This window comes from Ahaetulla prasina, chromosome 1 (assembly GCF_028640845.1).
Source record: "Ahaetulla prasina isolate Xishuangbanna chromosome 1, ASM2864084v1, whole genome shotgun sequence".
In the NCBI taxonomy this organism is placed as follows: domain Eukaryota; kingdom Metazoa; phylum Chordata; class Lepidosauria; order Squamata; family Colubridae; genus Ahaetulla; species Ahaetulla prasina.
In genome coordinates, this window is record NC_080539.1 from 75,121,994 (window position 1) to 75,139,502 (window position 17,509).

At 33.9% G+C, this 17,509-nt stretch overlaps 1 protein-coding gene across 2 annotated transcripts in view; it reads left to right on the top strand.

The window, feature by feature from the left end:
• EIF2AK2 (eukaryotic translation initiation factor 2 alpha kinase 2) overlaps positions 1-17,305 on the top strand; it is a 33,049-nt gene extending 15,744 nt beyond the window's left edge. For both annotated transcript variants that reach the window (XM_058164457.1, XM_058164464.1), the window contains exons 7-16: positions 1,589-1,679; positions 3,641-3,675; positions 3,803-3,874; positions 6,580-6,699; positions 7,804-7,938; positions 11,586-11,766; positions 13,541-13,666; positions 15,312-15,410; positions 16,421-16,483; positions 16,586-17,305. In XM_058164457.1, the coding sequence (XP_058020440.1) occupies positions 1,589-1,679; positions 3,641-3,675; positions 3,803-3,874; positions 6,580-6,699; positions 7,804-7,938; positions 11,586-11,766; positions 13,541-13,666; positions 15,312-15,410; positions 16,421-16,483; positions 16,586-16,693 (1,030 nt within the window). In that variant the 3' untranslated portion in view covers positions 16,694-17,305. The remainder of the gene's footprint in view (positions 1-1,588; positions 1,680-3,640; positions 3,676-3,802; positions 3,875-6,579; positions 6,700-7,803; positions 7,939-11,585; positions 11,767-13,540; positions 13,667-15,311; positions 15,411-16,420; positions 16,484-16,585) is intronic.
• The last annotated feature ends 204 nt before the right edge of the window (positions 17,306-17,509 follow it).

Here is a 17,509-nt window from a genome sequence, read left to right on the forward strand (position 1 = left end):
CCATTACAACTTTGACTACCTTTAATATAGCTAGGAGTCAATATATTAGAATCAACCGATGTAGGTTAGAGATAAGCTAGTTTAAGTGACCACTTGCATGCCCTGGCTGATCAGAAGTTCTTACTTAACTAGGCTTCAAAATATATGATGAATGCATTGAAAAAGAACACAATACTACTTATCTTTTTAGTAAAGTTCACATAAATGAAAGGGTCATTTAAGGTGGTGATAGAATGAGTGTCTAGTCGTGGTGCTAACTCTATTGTTTTCAATGCAATATCAGGGAATATAGAGCCAAGGCCATAAAGCAATGCAGAGCCAAGGAAATATAGGAAAATTCCACATTCTGTTTAATTTATGCAGTCCCAACCAGAGGGGAAAAAACCAAAATTTTTGAGATTCATGCAACATACGACAAACTATTTTCATGAACTGCTGACCAAACATTATTTTTTTGTCCATGTGATTACCAGGAGTCATGCTTGACTTAAATGAGTTTTAAACATAACTATGTATAAGCAAAAGATGTAGATTATCTAGAAGATGTAGATCTACACAACACTCATTGGCAGGTATCTATTTATCTGAAATAAAAAATGGTTCATATTAAATTTACGTACATAAATATAAATACATACCTAGATTCTAGTTTTGTCCTAATGGAAGTATTCTCAAAGTGTTTCTGAGCCATTAAAGTAGATTTATAGTAGTTAAAGACAAGACAAAAATAGAATAAAAGTCTAGCAGCAAAGCAAAGTCAATTTTTCATGGTGCTAAGTTTTGTTTCAATGTTTCTTCAGACATTTGTTTCTGCCTTTGCTTATCCAGAAAGCCTGTTTGTTCTCTATTATTTTCTTCTACAATAAAATTTGTTCCAATGGAATCTATCACTGCCTACTCCCCAATAATTCAATTCCTTAATAGTAAGTTCTATTCTAAAAATGTAGCAATAATCTAAAAGATATGTGTAAAATTATCTTTCAGTTAGAAATCAATGGATATCAGTATCAGTGGATATTGATATTAATAAAACAGGATTCCAGCCAGTATGCAAAGTGAGAATATTTCAACAGCAATTTAAAAATAGATAAATTCAGATGGCTGTAGAGAAGTCTCTATTTAGCTTACCCTGACTCTCATCAACCTATTTAGAAGAAGATGGGGCAAGGAATACCAGCATTATTCTCTTAGCCCTTAAAGTCAATTTCCAGGAGTCAACATTGATTTGAAGGCACAAAAGTGAATGAATGAATGAATGATCTGGAACAGCCTACATAACCTGCATTTTAATTTGGATAGATCATAAACTGTAGAATTGTTCAACTAAATTTCCAAGAAACATGAATCTTGTTTTTTATTTTGTGCATACATTAGTAGTAATACAAAGATTTACTGGTACCTCAAGAACAGATGTCACTGTGAGTTGTTTGCTTGAGTGTCATCAAAGTGTAGATGTAGAAAAGCATATATGTGGCTAATTTAATGGCAATAAAATGCAATCATGATAACCTGTGAATATTATTTTAGTTTTATGTAGGTAGTTGTTAAGTTATATTGTAATTATGCTGGTTTTTTTTTAATTCTGTAGCAATACAGATTTGGATTCAGAACAGAAGAAGACATTTGACACATTTACCAATGGCATTCAGCTAAATGAAACTTCATCTTCTCAGAACCCTGTAAATAGAATTTTAAAATATTTTTCAATTTATTCTTTTATTGCTTTTAAAATAATGGCCCAAAATGGGAAAGATTCCACAAAACTAAAAATGCATACATTGTCAAAGGAAAAATAACATATAGAAAGTGTTTTAAAAAAAGAAAAGAAAAGATACACTAAAAGAAAAAGAAAAAATATATCATTTTGGCAGTAAATAGGTACAGTTCTATATATAGTTATTTAATTCAGTTATTATTCAAGTACATATTTGTTCTAATGCATTTATATAACTATCATTTTAACCTGTTGTATTTTGTTTAAATGTCCCATATTTCATCATATTTGTCCATACAAGTCTACGTCTTGAGGCTATCCATTTATAAGTGGCAAATTAATCTGACCCTCAATCTATTGAATGAAAAGGACCGTGCATTTATCTTTCCAATGCTGCAATATCAGTCTTTTAGCTATAAAAAGAGAATAGAGCATAGAGAATTTATTTACATCATCTGTTTATCAAATTACAAATATTAGGTATTTAGTACAAAGAATCTTATCATCTGATAATTTTAGCTTTTTGTTGCACACTTATATTTATATAATCTAGTGCTTTCTGCCAAAACTTAATTTTAAATGAAAGACATTGTAAAATCAATTTTTAAAGAAGCATTATAAGTTGTCCTTGACCTTCAATCACAATGGGGACCAGAAAATTTGTTGTTAATCTGTGCAATCATTATACGAGACATCATGTGATCGTGACTTGCACCCAGCTTTCCCGTTGACTTTGCTTGTTGGAAGCTGGCTGCAAGTTCGCAAATTTCAATCATGTGACCATGGGGATGCTGCAGCCAAGTTGCCAAGCATCTTGATTGTGATCACATGATTACAAGGACAGAGTGATGGTTGTAAGTGCAAGGACCAGTCATAAGTCACGTTTTGCAGTGTTGTCATAATTTCAAACAGTTGCTAAATGAATGGTCCTATGTTGAGAACTGCTTGTATCCTTATTGTATCTCTAACAAAATGGTGGTTATTGACAGTTCTTCTCTGTGCAAATGTAATGGAGTCCAATAACTTCCAAATATTTTTTATTGTATAAGTTGTAATTTGAGATCCACTGACATTCTTTCTATAGATGAGAAAACAATTGTATGGAGGTTCATATACAGTATAGGCAATATACGAACCTCTAAAGCAGGGGTCACCAACCTTTCGGACCTCAGGGACCATTAAATTCATAATTTTAAATCCCGCGGACCATTAATATGAGTTTTTTTAAAAAAAGATAAATAGTATTTAGTACAATATACAAAATGCAAATAATTTTTCTGCAGACCACGAAAATTTTCTTGCGGACCACTGGTTGGTGACTGCTACTCTAAAGAGTATTTTTAAATTAATTTTTTACTTTGTGTTTCATAAGCAGTGTATCTTTGTTATGAAATTTGACATGTTGATTTGGCTATAAGGTTATATTGGCTAGAATCATGAATAAACAGAAGCGACTACATTTAATTCATTATTTAATGTGTTTGTATACTTTAGCACCCACTTTCTAGGACACTTCAAACACAGCTGACCACACAGAACGGAAGCAGCTAAAAGTAACTGGAAGCACAGTTGGGAAGTTTAGTTCTTGCACATATTGATGAGTTCTAGGGAGAAAATGTAGAAAATCTTGGAAGATCTTGTCTTTCTTATCCTTCTCATCTCCTCTTTCTGTATTGGAGACTGAGGAACTCAAACTAGGAGGATCTTCCTTTAAATTAGCCAATGTATTGATTGGTTAGTTTAAATATAGCCAATCAGATTCCGATTCAAGTTCCTGATTCAGAAATGGGAAATTGTTTGCAGAGCTCCTGGTTTTAACCAATGGTCCTTCCATTGTAATTTTGTTCAAACCTTCAAACTTCATCATTTAGCTTCAAGGTAGAATAACTGTATAATACTTGTTTCTTTACCTCCATTTTGCTTTAGGTCAGTCCACCCAGTCAGTCTATGAAACCTAAAAGGTATGTGCCATCTTTTGAAATGGAATTATTAACTGTATAATAAACATATTAAATCAATAGTATTTATATACAGTTGTGTATACCATTTATGTATATCAATGTATTTCATTCCAATTTTTTTTCTAAGAAAAGAAACACCCTTGGCTGCAAGATTTTCAAATCGGTGTACAAGAACAAGTAAATTCACCAAAAATGACAGGTAACAAACTACTTCAATTCTTGGAATAAGAATTATCTTTCTTAATTTGACATTGGGTTAATAGGAAATCTAATAATTGGATATAGATTGATATCTGATTCAGGCTTATTTGAAAAGCTATTTGTCACGTATCCACAGCAGCTGAATAAGAGGAACTGGATCCTGGTGGTTAGAAAATACTGTAAGTGACAAACTATCTCTTGTTTTGTATGGCACAAGATAGTTTTTGTGTGATTTTTAAAAAAAATAAATTTGCTATTTCCTTTCTTGAGTCCTTACTTAAAACATTTGCTTATCTTTTTCCTGCATGTTTTGTTAGAATACTGTTGGGGATACTGATCACAAGAAACCTTTTTAATTTGGCTTCTTGACTTGTTTGGAATGAGGAAACTCTTTTAGTTTTTGAGGTATTTGGGAAATAAAGAGGTTGGTTATTTGTTCTTTTAGAATTGCCAGAGGATTTAATACAGCTAACGATGGTATCCTGGATTATTTTCCTATGGTGGGATTGTTTTACATACCTACTGATACTCAGGTAGTCCTGTGATGTTAGAGGACTGCTGTTCCTTCCATAAATCTTTGGTTTGCAAGACACCCTCATACTGTTGTATGGTAATGCATGCTTGATAGAGGTGATCATTCAAAGACTTACGCTGTCACAGTTTGGATGCTATGCACCCATCAAAGCTGAAATCACTCTCTATGGTCAGAAATTTGAGAATGGAGCTTATATCAAATCAACATTTTTCTTTATCGGAATATAATTGCTTGAGTTCATTACATGCATGCAAACACACAGTCTTCTATTATTGGCCAGGCAAAATATAAAATGATGAGAAGATGTGAGGTACTGACAGAAGAGAATATTTGTAGCTTAGCCAAACGAACAGTAAACAACAGCCCAATCAAGGAACCACCAAGACTACTCCCACCAGCACTGACAGGACAAGCCACAAGCACATAAAATGAGAGCAAACCCTATTCTCTGCTAGCACTGATAATGTTTCCTAGTTTGGTAATGAAACATCTGTAAGAAAACAGCCAAGCTTAAATAGCACCAAGGACTATTGGTGAGGTAATTGATCAACAACAGTAGATGTTCCAGATACTCTTCATTGCACTTCTTGTTTTATACAGTAAAATCTCTTTGTCCTCAAATATTCATTTTGATCTCATAAATGTCTGGACGACAGTAGCTATCTGGCTGTTTTCAATTTTCAAATGCTGGAATAGAAGTGATAAGATACCTGCTCATCAAAATCTCATCCAGACGAATACTTTTTGATAATGAACTGTTTCAACATCCCCCATTTTGTGCGTTCATGTCTAAGTGGTAGCTAAAAATGTATCTTTCTCAAATACAGTCTTGGCACAGCTTTAGATAAATACCAAGTAATGTTGCCCTGCTCATTCTTTTCCTACAAACTTTGGGAGATAATGAATTTTTGTTTGGGGTCAGCAGTTGAATGAATAAAAATTGTAACTAATTCTTCCCATTTCCTCAAATTGCTGACTTGTCCAAAGGACACAAAGTTTTCTGCTGACCCTTCCACTTCACAGGTGGAATTTCAAGAGATGAGAATAAATATTTTGAAGGGGAAACGTTTATCATGCTGCCTCTAATTATTTTATCAATTGCACCTACTTGCAGATGATAGAAATACTAATGCTGTTTAAAGTCAATAGTGTTATTTTTGGAAAACAGATCTGGTGGTAGCCCCCCAAATTTGTTTTTGTTCCGGTGATATTTTTAATGCAGCCACCATAGATTTCTGAAGAGGAGTTTTGAATTCAGTTGAGCTATGGCGAACAGAAGATCTGCAAATATATTCTATCTGCACCAAATAGACTTGCTGTTTCCCTTAATTCTTAAGATAAATTCAGAGCTGCTGTCTGATTTGGAACTGCTTCTTGACAATAAAATGATGTTAGTGGACAGCATAAATTTAATCTGGTTAGGCTGCTTCCATAGCTGTACCAATTCAGAAAACCATCCATCATTGTGCATTGGATGATGATCCTATACTTACATCTTCAGGAGTAGGCACCACTGAATTCTTAGTGTAGGCTTACAATGTTACTTAAGTGCAGATGGAACTACCACAATACCAATAGATTAGATTCTACAAAGAGCATCCAGAAGATACAAGTAATTGACATCTTTTTAAAATGCTGACATTGTTCTAAGGATATAGTCAAAGCCCTGGCAATTTGAAAGTGTTTAGGCACAGCCTTTTTGCTTATAAACCCACTAGAAGTGTTTTTTGTCTAGGCACTTGCATGGAGAAACACTTTGAAGTTGGTATGATGAGCCTTCCAGAGGATATTACTGTTTTATTGCTTCAAAGAAGAGTATTTTGCTCAACCCATTATGCTTTGCAAAAGCTTCTTTCCCATTGCATAGTTAATTATTTGTACTCTTTTTTTTAAATACATTCCTCAAAATTGAATTCTGGAATAGTCAAATTTTTAGGCATTTTTAAGATGGGAAGGCAGGGATAAATGAATATTATATAAGAAGGGTTTTTTTTTGGTTTTGTTGTTTTTGTTGTGTTTTGGTAAAGATGAAATTGAGCAAATACGTCTGCTTGGTACGTCTATGTAGCAGGATTTTATATATTTACATGTTAATGCTTTTGGTATTATAAGTATTTTCAAACGTTTTGCTGTATGCCATTCTAAGATTTTAATTGTTTTTAAAACAGATTTCTTGAAGACTTTGATGATATAGAGGAAATTGGTTTGGGTGGATTTGGAAACGTTTTCAAGGCAAAGAATACCATTGATGGTAGATTATGTGCTATCAAACGCATCCTACTTTCAGGGTAAGTTGTGCTGTGCTTCCTTTTATTAATTGGTAGTCAGGTGCTGGGATCGCAATATGTGACCATGCTGCATTGATTGTGTGCTCAAGGACCCATTGTGAGGCAGTGCCACTGTAACGTCTAACAGTTGTTCAGTGAATGGTTGTTAAATAAGGACTACCTGCATATGTCATACCTGAGTTTCATCACACATGCAGGACTGCTACTGAACAGAGAAGTTCTAACAGGTTTTGAAACAGTTTTGGTGGAATCTTAATGACTTATGCAGCATGCATTTTGAATAAGTCTCTCAAATTCAAATTCAGACTTTCAGATTTTATGCTTGGAAGACCTAATTAATATTGTATTAAAAATCAGTTGTACAATAAGGACAGATACTAGTCCTATATCATTTTGCTGGGCTTTGAAAATACTTAGATATGTAAATCATGACCTGCCTGTCTACAGATAGTGAAAAACTGCATTTGCCACCAATAAAGTTTCAAAATGGTAACAGAAATATTTTATTTTTCTTTCTTGTGCTTTGTCTATGAGGGACAAAGGTAAAAAGTAGAGTTACAGGGAGATTTCTGTGTGACTTGATTTTGTTATCTGAACTAGGAAAAGCAGACAAGAATAGATTACGGATATCTTCTTTGTCTAATATATGAATTTCTATATGCTATTTTTGTTAAGTCTAATTTTTACATTAGAACAGGGGTGTCAAACTCGCATCGTCACAGTGTCGTCACATGACGTATCGTGACTTTTTTCCCCTTTGCTAAACCGGGCATGAGCATAGCCAGTGTGTGTTGCATCCAGCCCATGGGCTGGGAGTTTGATACCTCTGCATTAGAACATTTCCTATATTAATAGTAAAACTTAGGTGCATCATTCATTTTTCAGGTTTTCCTTTTTTATGATTTCATTATCTGCAATATACCTTCTGTCACATGTTTGCATGTGTTTCCTGTTCCTTTTTATAGAAAAACTTGTATGTTAATTAGTCTTGTAAACAGCTGCTTCTGGAAATAATTCTGCAGTGTAGGCTTTTGGACCAGTTGTTAGCAACAAGGGGTTTTTATTGTCGCTGTTTTTATTGTTGTTTTGGCCCAACTATAACAGCAAAAAAGAAAAAGGAGAAAAAGAAAAAAGAGAAGTAAAAGCATTGGCAAAATTGGATCATGCGCACATTGTTCGATATTATGCTTGTTGGAGTGGACAAGACATTTTCCAGTTTCCTGATATCAGTGGGGTCAGGTAATTTCATCATTACATAATGTGTAATTTTTTTAGTGAAAACATTTTGAGTATCTGTTTTGTTTGTGCTTAGTTAGCTTAGCTTTTACTGGGCATATTCCACTCTATTCCATTCAGACTTATATCTTACAGTCTTAAATGCATTCAACTTATATTTAACATAAATAGGCAGAAAGTGTCTTTCCTTTTATTACAAAGCAGGCTGAAATAAAAAAGGAAAGTTGGCAAGGAGCAGTATCACAGAGTCAAATTGTTAACATTTCCATATCAGGGTTTATGTTGAAGCACTTTTTCTTTATTCTTTATTGGCCAAGTGTGATTGGACACCCAAGGAATTTGTCTTTGGTACATAAGTGTACACTCTCAGTGTACATAAAGAAAAGAAAAAATAAAATATATTCATCAAGAATCATAAGGTACAAAACTTAGTGATAGTCATAGGATACTAATAACCAATCAAATCATACTAGGAAGCAATAAAACAATATAAATTGTAAAGTTACAAGCAACATGGTTATAGCCATAAGTGGGAAGAGACAGGTACTAGGAAGGATGAGAATAATAATAGTAATACAGTCTTAGTAAATAATTTGACAGTGTTGTGGGAATTAGTTGTTTAGCAGAATGATGGCATTCAGGGGAAAAAACTGTCCTTGCGTCTAGTTGTTCTGGTGTGCAGAGCCCTATAGCGTCGTTTTGAGGATAGAAGTTGAAACAATTTATGTCCAGGATGTGAGGGGTCTGTAAATATTTTCACAGCCCTCTTTTTGACTTGTGCAGTATACAGGTCCTCAGTGGAAAGCAGGTTGGTAGCAATTGTTTTTTCTGCAGTTCTAATTATCTGTTGAAGTCTGTGTCTGTCTTGTTTGGTTGCAGAGCCAAACCAGACAGTTATATTGGTGTAAATTTTATTTATTTTATTTTGGCGCAGATGACAGACTCAATAATTCCTCTGTAGAACTGAATCAGCAGCTCTTTGGGCAGTTTGAGCTTTCTGAGCTGGCGCAGAAAGAACATTCTTTGTTGTGCTTTTTTGATGATTCTTTTGATGTTAGGTGTCCATTTTAAGTCTTGAGATATGATAGAACCTAGAAATTTGTATCTATCTATCACAGTATCTATTGTTGATACTGTGTTGTCTAGTATTGTAAGAGGTGGTAGTATAGGAGGGTTTCTCTAAAAATCTACCACCATTTCTAAAGTTTTTAGTGTACTTAGTTCCAGATTGTTCTAGTTTCACCACAAGGCTAGTTGTTCAACTTCCCATCTGTATGAGATTCGTTGTTGTCTCAAATGAGACCAATCACTGTTGTATCATCTGCAAACTTTAGTACTTTAACAGAGGGATCTTTTGAGTTGCAGTCATTGGTATGTTTATGTTTATGTTAAAGCACTTCAACCCAACAAGCCTGTAATTTATTTATTTATTTATTTATGTCAAGCTTGTAACAGATAACAGATATAAGTATAAACATAATTATGAATATATGAGATGGATATAAAAGGGAACATTTGGATATAAAATAAAAGGGAACATTTGGACAGGAAGGGAAGGCCCGTTGGTGCGCTTATGCATGCCCCTTAAAGACCTCTTAGGAATAGGGTGAAGTTGACAATAGACAGTCTAAGGGTAAGGTTTTGAGGGTTTGGGGAAGAAATCACAGAGTCAGGTAATGCATTCCAGGCATTAACAACTCTATTACTGAAGCTGTATTTTCTGCAATCAAATTTGGTGCAGTTTACCATAAATTTGTATCTATTATGTGCTCGTGTATTGTTGTGGTTGAAACTGAAGTATTCATAGACAGGTAGGACATTGTAGCAGGTAATTTTATGTACTACACTAAGGTCGGACTGAAGAGGGCAAAATTCTAAGTTGTCTAAGTTCTAAGTGATTAAATAACTAAGTTCTAATATAATTATAATGATTATATATATAATATATAATTATATTGTTATATTTGATAACAATTGGTAACTAAGCAACTAAATAACTAAGTTCTTATAACAATTGTTACTCTTATAACAATAGAGTAATAATACATTAGAGCATTAATATAATCAAATAATAACCATTTATTGACTAAATCTTCATATTCTGGCACCAGGCCCACTCAAATTATTATATCTCACCAAAGTTCTGGAAGGCTGCAAGAATAGAAACCACTTTGGCTTTGGAGGTGCAGCTACAGAAGAGGAAGGGAAATCCCCATCAGGAGTGCCTGCATTTATTTAGCCTTTAAGAGCAAATAAATTTATTGTATATTTTCTGTATTTATTTTTATTTTTATTTATTTATTTAATTTTGTCATAACAATATACATAAACATCACACAAAAATATTATATAGTATATAAACATATATATGAGAAAATATAAGGAAGTATAAGCATATATATATAAGAAAAAAGAAACAATAGGACAGGAACGGTAGGCACGTTTGTGCTCTTATGCATGCCCCTTAAAGTTCTCTTAGGAATGGGGTGAGGTCAACAGTAGATAGTTTTTGGTTAAAGCTTTTGGGATTATGAGAAGAGACCACAGAGTCAGATAACAACTAGACACAAGAACAGTTTTTTCCCGAAGGCCATCACTCTGCTAAACAAATAATTCCCTCAACACTGTCAGACTATTTACTGAATCTGCACTACTATTAATCGTTTCATAGCTCCCATCACCAATCTCTTTCCACTTATGACTGTATGACTATAACTTGTTGCTGGCAATCCTTATGATTTATATTGATATATTGATCATCAATTGTGTTGTAAATGTTGTACCTTGATGACCGTATCTTTTCTTTTATGTACACTGAGAGCATATGCACCAAGACAAATTCCTTGTGTGTCCAATCACACTTGGCCAATAAAATTCTATTCTATTCTATTCTATTCTAATGCGTTCCAAGCACAGATAACTCTGTTACAGAAGTCATATTTTCTGCAATCCAAATTGGAGTGGTTGACATTAAATTTAAATCTATTGATTGCTCTTGTATTATTGCAGTTGAAGCTGAAGTAGTCTTTAACAGGAAGGACATTACAATAGATGATTCTGTGAGTTAAACCCAGGTCTTGTCGAAGGCGACGGAGTTCCAAGTTTTCTAAACCTAGGATTACAAGTCTGGTGGGATAAGGTATTTTGTTGGTTACAGAGGAGTGGAGAATTCTTCTTGTAAAATATTTCTGGACACATTCAATTTTATTGATGTCAGAAATGTGGTATGGTTCCAGACAGGCGAACTGTATTCAAGAATTGGCCTACCAAATGATTTATATGCTCTGGTTAGTAGTGTAGTGTTATTGGAAAAGAAGCTACGCAAGATTAGGTTTACAACTCTTAAGAGCCTTTTTTGCTATATAGTTGCAGTGGGCTTTGGCACTTAGAATGTATGTGAGTCAGTAAATTTTTATCTAAATTAAATTGGACTTTCTGTCATCCTTTGGCTTTTCCTGATAGTTCAGAACTTTACTTGAAACATGATTAGTTATATCATGGAGTTCTCAGCTGTATTTGAACCCCATAAATAAACAAAATGGTTAGATCCATGCAAACAATTGGACCTATCACTGATGTCCATAAAGCAATTGGGAGGGATATAGTTTTAATAGTCTTTAATAGTCTTTTTTGTCTTAAATTCTTAACAGCTCAGAGCAATATGACTGCCTCTTCATTCATATGGAATTATGTGAAAAAGGAAATCTATCGGATTGGCTAGATAAAAAAATGGGAAATTCTTGTAAAGATGTTTCTATAATTCTATTTCAGCAAATAGTGGAAGGAGTGGATTATATCCATTCTATGGATTTAATTCATAGAGATCTCAAGGTACGTAATGTCAACAATTCAAAATATCAGGTATTGCCATGTGAACAATATTCTTATGGGAAGTTTTTGAAAATCCTTTTGTAAAATATTACAGTGTGTATTACAGAAATAAAACTAGGTATACAATATTAAGAACGTTAGACTGAATTAGATAGACTCCTTGTTTTCTGTGAAGCACTCATTACCCAGAATTAAATGTGACTTTCTTCCTTTGTGTAAAATATCAGACCAAGCCATAAAACTCTACAGTACTTTCCCTGAAATTCAGCCCTGCATTCAGGCCTGGATAACAGCACAAGTCTCAGGACTTAATAGCCTAGAATCTAGATCATTTGCTTTATTGCAGAGAGGAAAGAAGCCATGTGTACAGTATGTAGAAGATCTCAATGATGCAAAATTTAGAAATTAAGCCCTAGATTTAGGTTTAGATTTTGGTGAGAGCTGGTATAATGTAATTATTATAATATTGGAGTGTGACCTAGGGAGGGTCTAGTCCAGGAGTCGGCAACCTTAAACATTCAAAGAGCCATTTGGATCCATTTCCCACAGAAAAGAAAACAAGAGAGCTATAAAAATCTTTTGACATCTAGTTTTTTACCTTTATGTTATGTATAAAAAAAACTTATTTATCCATGGTTGGCCTACAAAAAGCTCAATAAATTGCGTGCCGGCAGGTGTTGCACATTGGTGGTTGTGATGCATATTTTGAGCGATAGGGAGCCACAGCAAAGGGATAAAGGAGCCACATGCAGCTCCAGAGTTGTGGGTTGCTAATCCCTGGTCTAGTCTATCCCACAATTATGGAAAACTGCCTTGGGTCAGGTACTCTTTCTCAGCCCAATCTACGTCATGGATAGTTGAGGGGACAAAATAGGAAAAGTGCTATATATGCTGTGTTGAGCTTCTGAATGAAAGACAGGAATATCTGTCAGCTCAGGGTTTATATCTAGTTATATGTATTTTAGTTTTACAAATGAACATGTAGAAAAAAATGAGTGAACCACAACCCTTTCCTTCACCCTGTTTAGTTTCTGCATTATATCAAGCTTTACTCAGATTACTTGAACTAGAAAGTTCAGAGCCAGAGATTCAGAGTTCCTATAAGCAATTTTTGCACAGATATTAGAAGAACCCTTAATGAAGAAGACAACCAGCTAAATTTATTGTTTTATTTATTGTTTTAATTTTTTATATGGTATTTCAATTGAATGGTATTTTCGTTCAGTGAATAAGTCCTCTAGAGTCACATTGGCAAGATGGGTAGCATAGAAGTTAAACAACCAAACCAAGCTGTAGAGCAGGAATGACTAATCTTGGTAACTTTTAATACTTGTGGATTTCAATTGGAATTCTGGGAGTTGAAGTCCATAGTTCTGAAAGTTCCAAAGGCTGGACAGCCCTGCTCTAAAATTTAGTCTTTATATATAAAACACTCCCAAAGCTCAAATCCTATGCCTCTTTCTCTCACTCTCCTATTTTAGGGAGTAAAAACTTCCATTTCTCAAAATAGGTTTTTACATGTGTTTTCTTAAGAAAATAAATCTGGTCACATATCCTTTGTTTCTGACTTTGTCAGCTTTTACTTTTCTTATCTGGTACAGGCAGTCCTGATTATTTGCAGGTTTGGTATTTGCAAATTCATTTATTTGCAAAAAATGTGTTTGTATTCCGAGAATCTGTGCACAAATTGACCTCTGCTGTCCTAGAAAAAAAATACGCGTTCTTTGTATGCCTAAATATAATGTTTTCTCAGTGTACTTTTTTTCTTTTACAGCCTCTAAATGTATTTTTTCATGGTGAAAATCACATAAAAATAGGTGATTTTGGGTTGGTAACAGGTGTAGATGATGGACAACGGACAACAAACACGGGAACAATGAATTACATGGCACCTGAACAGGTAATTATTGTTAATTATTTTGGTGTATGCACCGAAAATCCTTTTGAAATGCATTTGCTTATTTCTGTTGGATATACAGGTAGTCCTTGATTTATGGCCACAACTGAGCCCAAAATTTCTGTTGCTAACAAGGTAGTTAAGTAAGTTTTGTCCCATTTTATGACCCTTTTGCCACAGTCATTAAGCAAATCACTTCAGTTAAGTAAATCATACAATCATTAAGCGAATCTGGCTTCCCCCCTTGACTTTGCTTGTTAGTGGCTGAATAGGAAGGTTACTAATGGTGATCCATGAGCTAGGATAGTGTAACTCTCATAAATACATGCCAGTTTCCAATTGCCTGAATTATTTTTTTGATATTTTTTTTATTTTTTCCAAAGATAAAATATTAAAAAACGACAAGAACAACAACAAAAAAGACCAAAACTACAAACACACAAAAAATAATAATAATAAAAATGTACATAACATGTATAAATCCAACATTAAATATACTTCATCCACCCCTGGTTGAAAGTTGACAGATATTTATAAATAAATCTAATGGATCTCCTCCCCTCGATTTGTGGGTCTACAAATAATTGTAAAATTTCACATCTATAATTGCAATTTTATATTTGACATCACAATTCTTTGAAAGATACCTCAAATGTAGAAAGTTGAAGTCTGTCAACCAAATAGACCTAATATTTGTTAACTGAAAAAAAAGACTAGTAACTAATAGCCCATAAAAAATAAGTGTTGTTCTTAAAAGTCTCCATTAACAGACTATTATTTTATTAAACTCCATGGGCTGCTTCCATGCTCTTATGAAGTCCAAAATATTGTTTGTAAACCAGGGGTCCCCAACCTGTGTGGTGCGGGCCACTAATGGGCCGTGAGCGGTTTGCAGCTGGGCTGCAGAAACAGCCAGTGAGCGTGTATAAATGCATGCACATCTTCACTTTCATAATAATAGGTTTTTTCCCCCATTTTCTGATGTGCTTCCATTTCTTAGGTAAAACTTTTTCTCCATCAAATCCATTAATATTAAGTTAGGTATTAATCTCATCCACATATTTAACTTCTCTCTTGTATGTGTACTCATGACATTTTTCTGTTGGTTTAGCCCAATTGCAGATTCTTTAAATCTTTGATCAATTTTAATCAAATCCCTGAATTTTGACCATAAGGATGCTACAATGGTTGTTAGTGTGAAAAATGGTCACAAATAATTTTTAGTGCCATTGTAACTTTGAATAGTCACTGAATAGTTGTAAATTGAGGACTATTTGTATAGTTTTCCATTTGTTTCTACTGTGCTATAATTTGAAGTCAGACTCTTATAAGTTGATAAAACAAAGCATCTACACCCCACCCACCTCAAAAAAAGTACTGGGTTGTTCCATTTCATCTAAGAGCAAATTGTCTGGAACTTTTCCAAATAAATAACCTTATGCTGAAAATTAACTTTTATTGTACTATTATTTATTCTCATGCATTTTTCTTCAATAGCATAAGATTGTATACAATTCTTTTGCTTCTAGGGACTCTAAAAAGCTGATTGAAGGTTGCACACATCTTAAAAACAAAATTCACTGATTCACCCTGTTCTTTGTTTTTACATTTGAAGTACCTAATATGCTTGTGTTATGTTGTCCTTTAGGAAGGAAGCGATTATGGCAAGAAAGTAGATATCTTTCCATTAGGATTAATTTTGTATGAAATGCTTTCCCCATTTTCCACTCATAATGAGAAATATAAGGTAAATAATCCACTTTTTTTCTAACATCTGCCTGCATGTATTTCTCAATAAAGATAGGAAAAACGTGTTCAAGCTGCTTTTCAGACTGACTTATTTAATGTAATGTTAGAAAAATAAAATAGTTAACTCAAAAAAGGTATACATTAACAAGCTCAGCAAAAGGAGAAAAGCTATCCGTTCATTATATTCACCAATGGAATGCCTTGGTTTAAGTCTCAGAGCAAATATATGGGCAGAAAGATTATTGTTGAAAGAAAAATAATAAAGTTCTCAACTTTTCTTTCATCTGCTGATTAAAGGCCATAGGGGTTGGCTACTGCTATTATTGGCTACTATGTATATATTGTAAATAATAGAGTTCTGAAGTAGGCTTTTGGGTTATAAACATTTTGTTACAAAACTGGGTAAAATTGTACATATCTGGCATCATGTATTTGAGTTGGGAAGTTCCATGGGTGTCTGTTAATTTACATATCAATGAAGACTTTGTAACCTTTTACAGGCCTAGAAAGTGTATATTGGTCTGTGGATTGGAACTAGGCCTATCTCATATATATTTATATTATTTGTAATATACATAATACTGTTTTATATGCTTATGAATACAAGCATGTGTGCATCCTATGCTATGACAGCAAATGGTCTTCCTGCATGCACACATTTTTAGTCTTATTTTCACTGGTTCTGTGGAGAGGTTTTTCCCGTGAACCGGAGGGGGTGGGGCATGGTTTCATTTGCTGACTGCGTCCCACGGATGGGTCTTTGGTTGTTTGTGCAATCCGGTTTCTGGCATGTCGTGGACCGGTGCTGGTCCATCAACCAGCAGCTGGGGACCCCTGTTCTAGAAAGCATCTTACAAAAGCAAATACTCTAAGCTGTTTTTTAATGTGGGATTTTTCTGTTGCTAGATTGGTAAACTACTTTTGGGCAAGCTGGCTAGATTTATGAAATTTAGCACACAAATCCTTTAGAGTTGTGTACTTTAATTTAAATATACTCTGATTTTTCAGGAATGGCCCAACATTAAAGAAGGCAAATTTCCGAAAACATTCACCAATAAGTTTACAGAAGAGGTATACTGCTGTAAAACATGTTTTAAAAATTTTTAATCTATTTTTCTTAATTCCATGTTCATTTCTTGATTTTTATATTAATATCCTCCTCTTCATTTACAGACTTCTTTAATTAAAAAACTGCTTTCCAAAGAGCCAACTCAAAGACCATCAGCAGCTGATATTTTGAAAATCCTAAAAGGCCAGCATCATAACCCACACACTTGTTAGTGAATTTGTCAAAGCACAGGTTTTTGGTTAATGTTTCTTTTGCTTTTCCTGATGCCTGAACTCAGTGTGAATAGAGATTGCGAGACTCATTTAAGTGTGAAGGATTGGGTTTGCTCCTTATACCTTGCTATAATATTTGGGATCTCCTGAAAAGTCAAAGAATGCAAAGAACTTCAGTGAAATGGGAAGATCTAATGGAAATGAAAAGAGTGCCTTTTATGAACTTTGCAAGAACTTTGCGAGATCTTATCCTGTGTGCAAACACATAATGACAATTTGATATATCTGGATTTTTTTTCCCAAAGAGTTTTAATGTGCCATTCCAATACTGTTGTTATTAAGTTTAATATTGACTAGGGAAGTTAATACTATTCTTCTAACTCGTGGAACTACTTGTAATCAAGTGTTGCTATTTTTTGCTTTGTGAAAAATAGTACTATGACTAATCTGCAGCTTTATGACTGAGTATTTACTTTCAGATTTTTTGAATCTTTGCAAATAAATGCTATTGGAGCTTCATGTAGATACTACAGTACTGATTTATAAAAAGGTTATAGATGATATGGTTTGGTTTCTTTTGCAGAACCATAAATCAACCTTTTAACTTGCAATGCATACATGGGCAACTGTTTTGGAAGTAAAAGACAATGCATTTAATTACACTTAGCTTTCATTTACCTTAAAATCAAGAACTTCAGCATTGCAAGAGCAATTGCATCTAACAGTGCTTATAATTATGTTGTTTCTATAAACAGATTTATAGGATACATTCTAATACAAAAGCAAATACATCTTGCATTCGTGTTTTGATAGTTT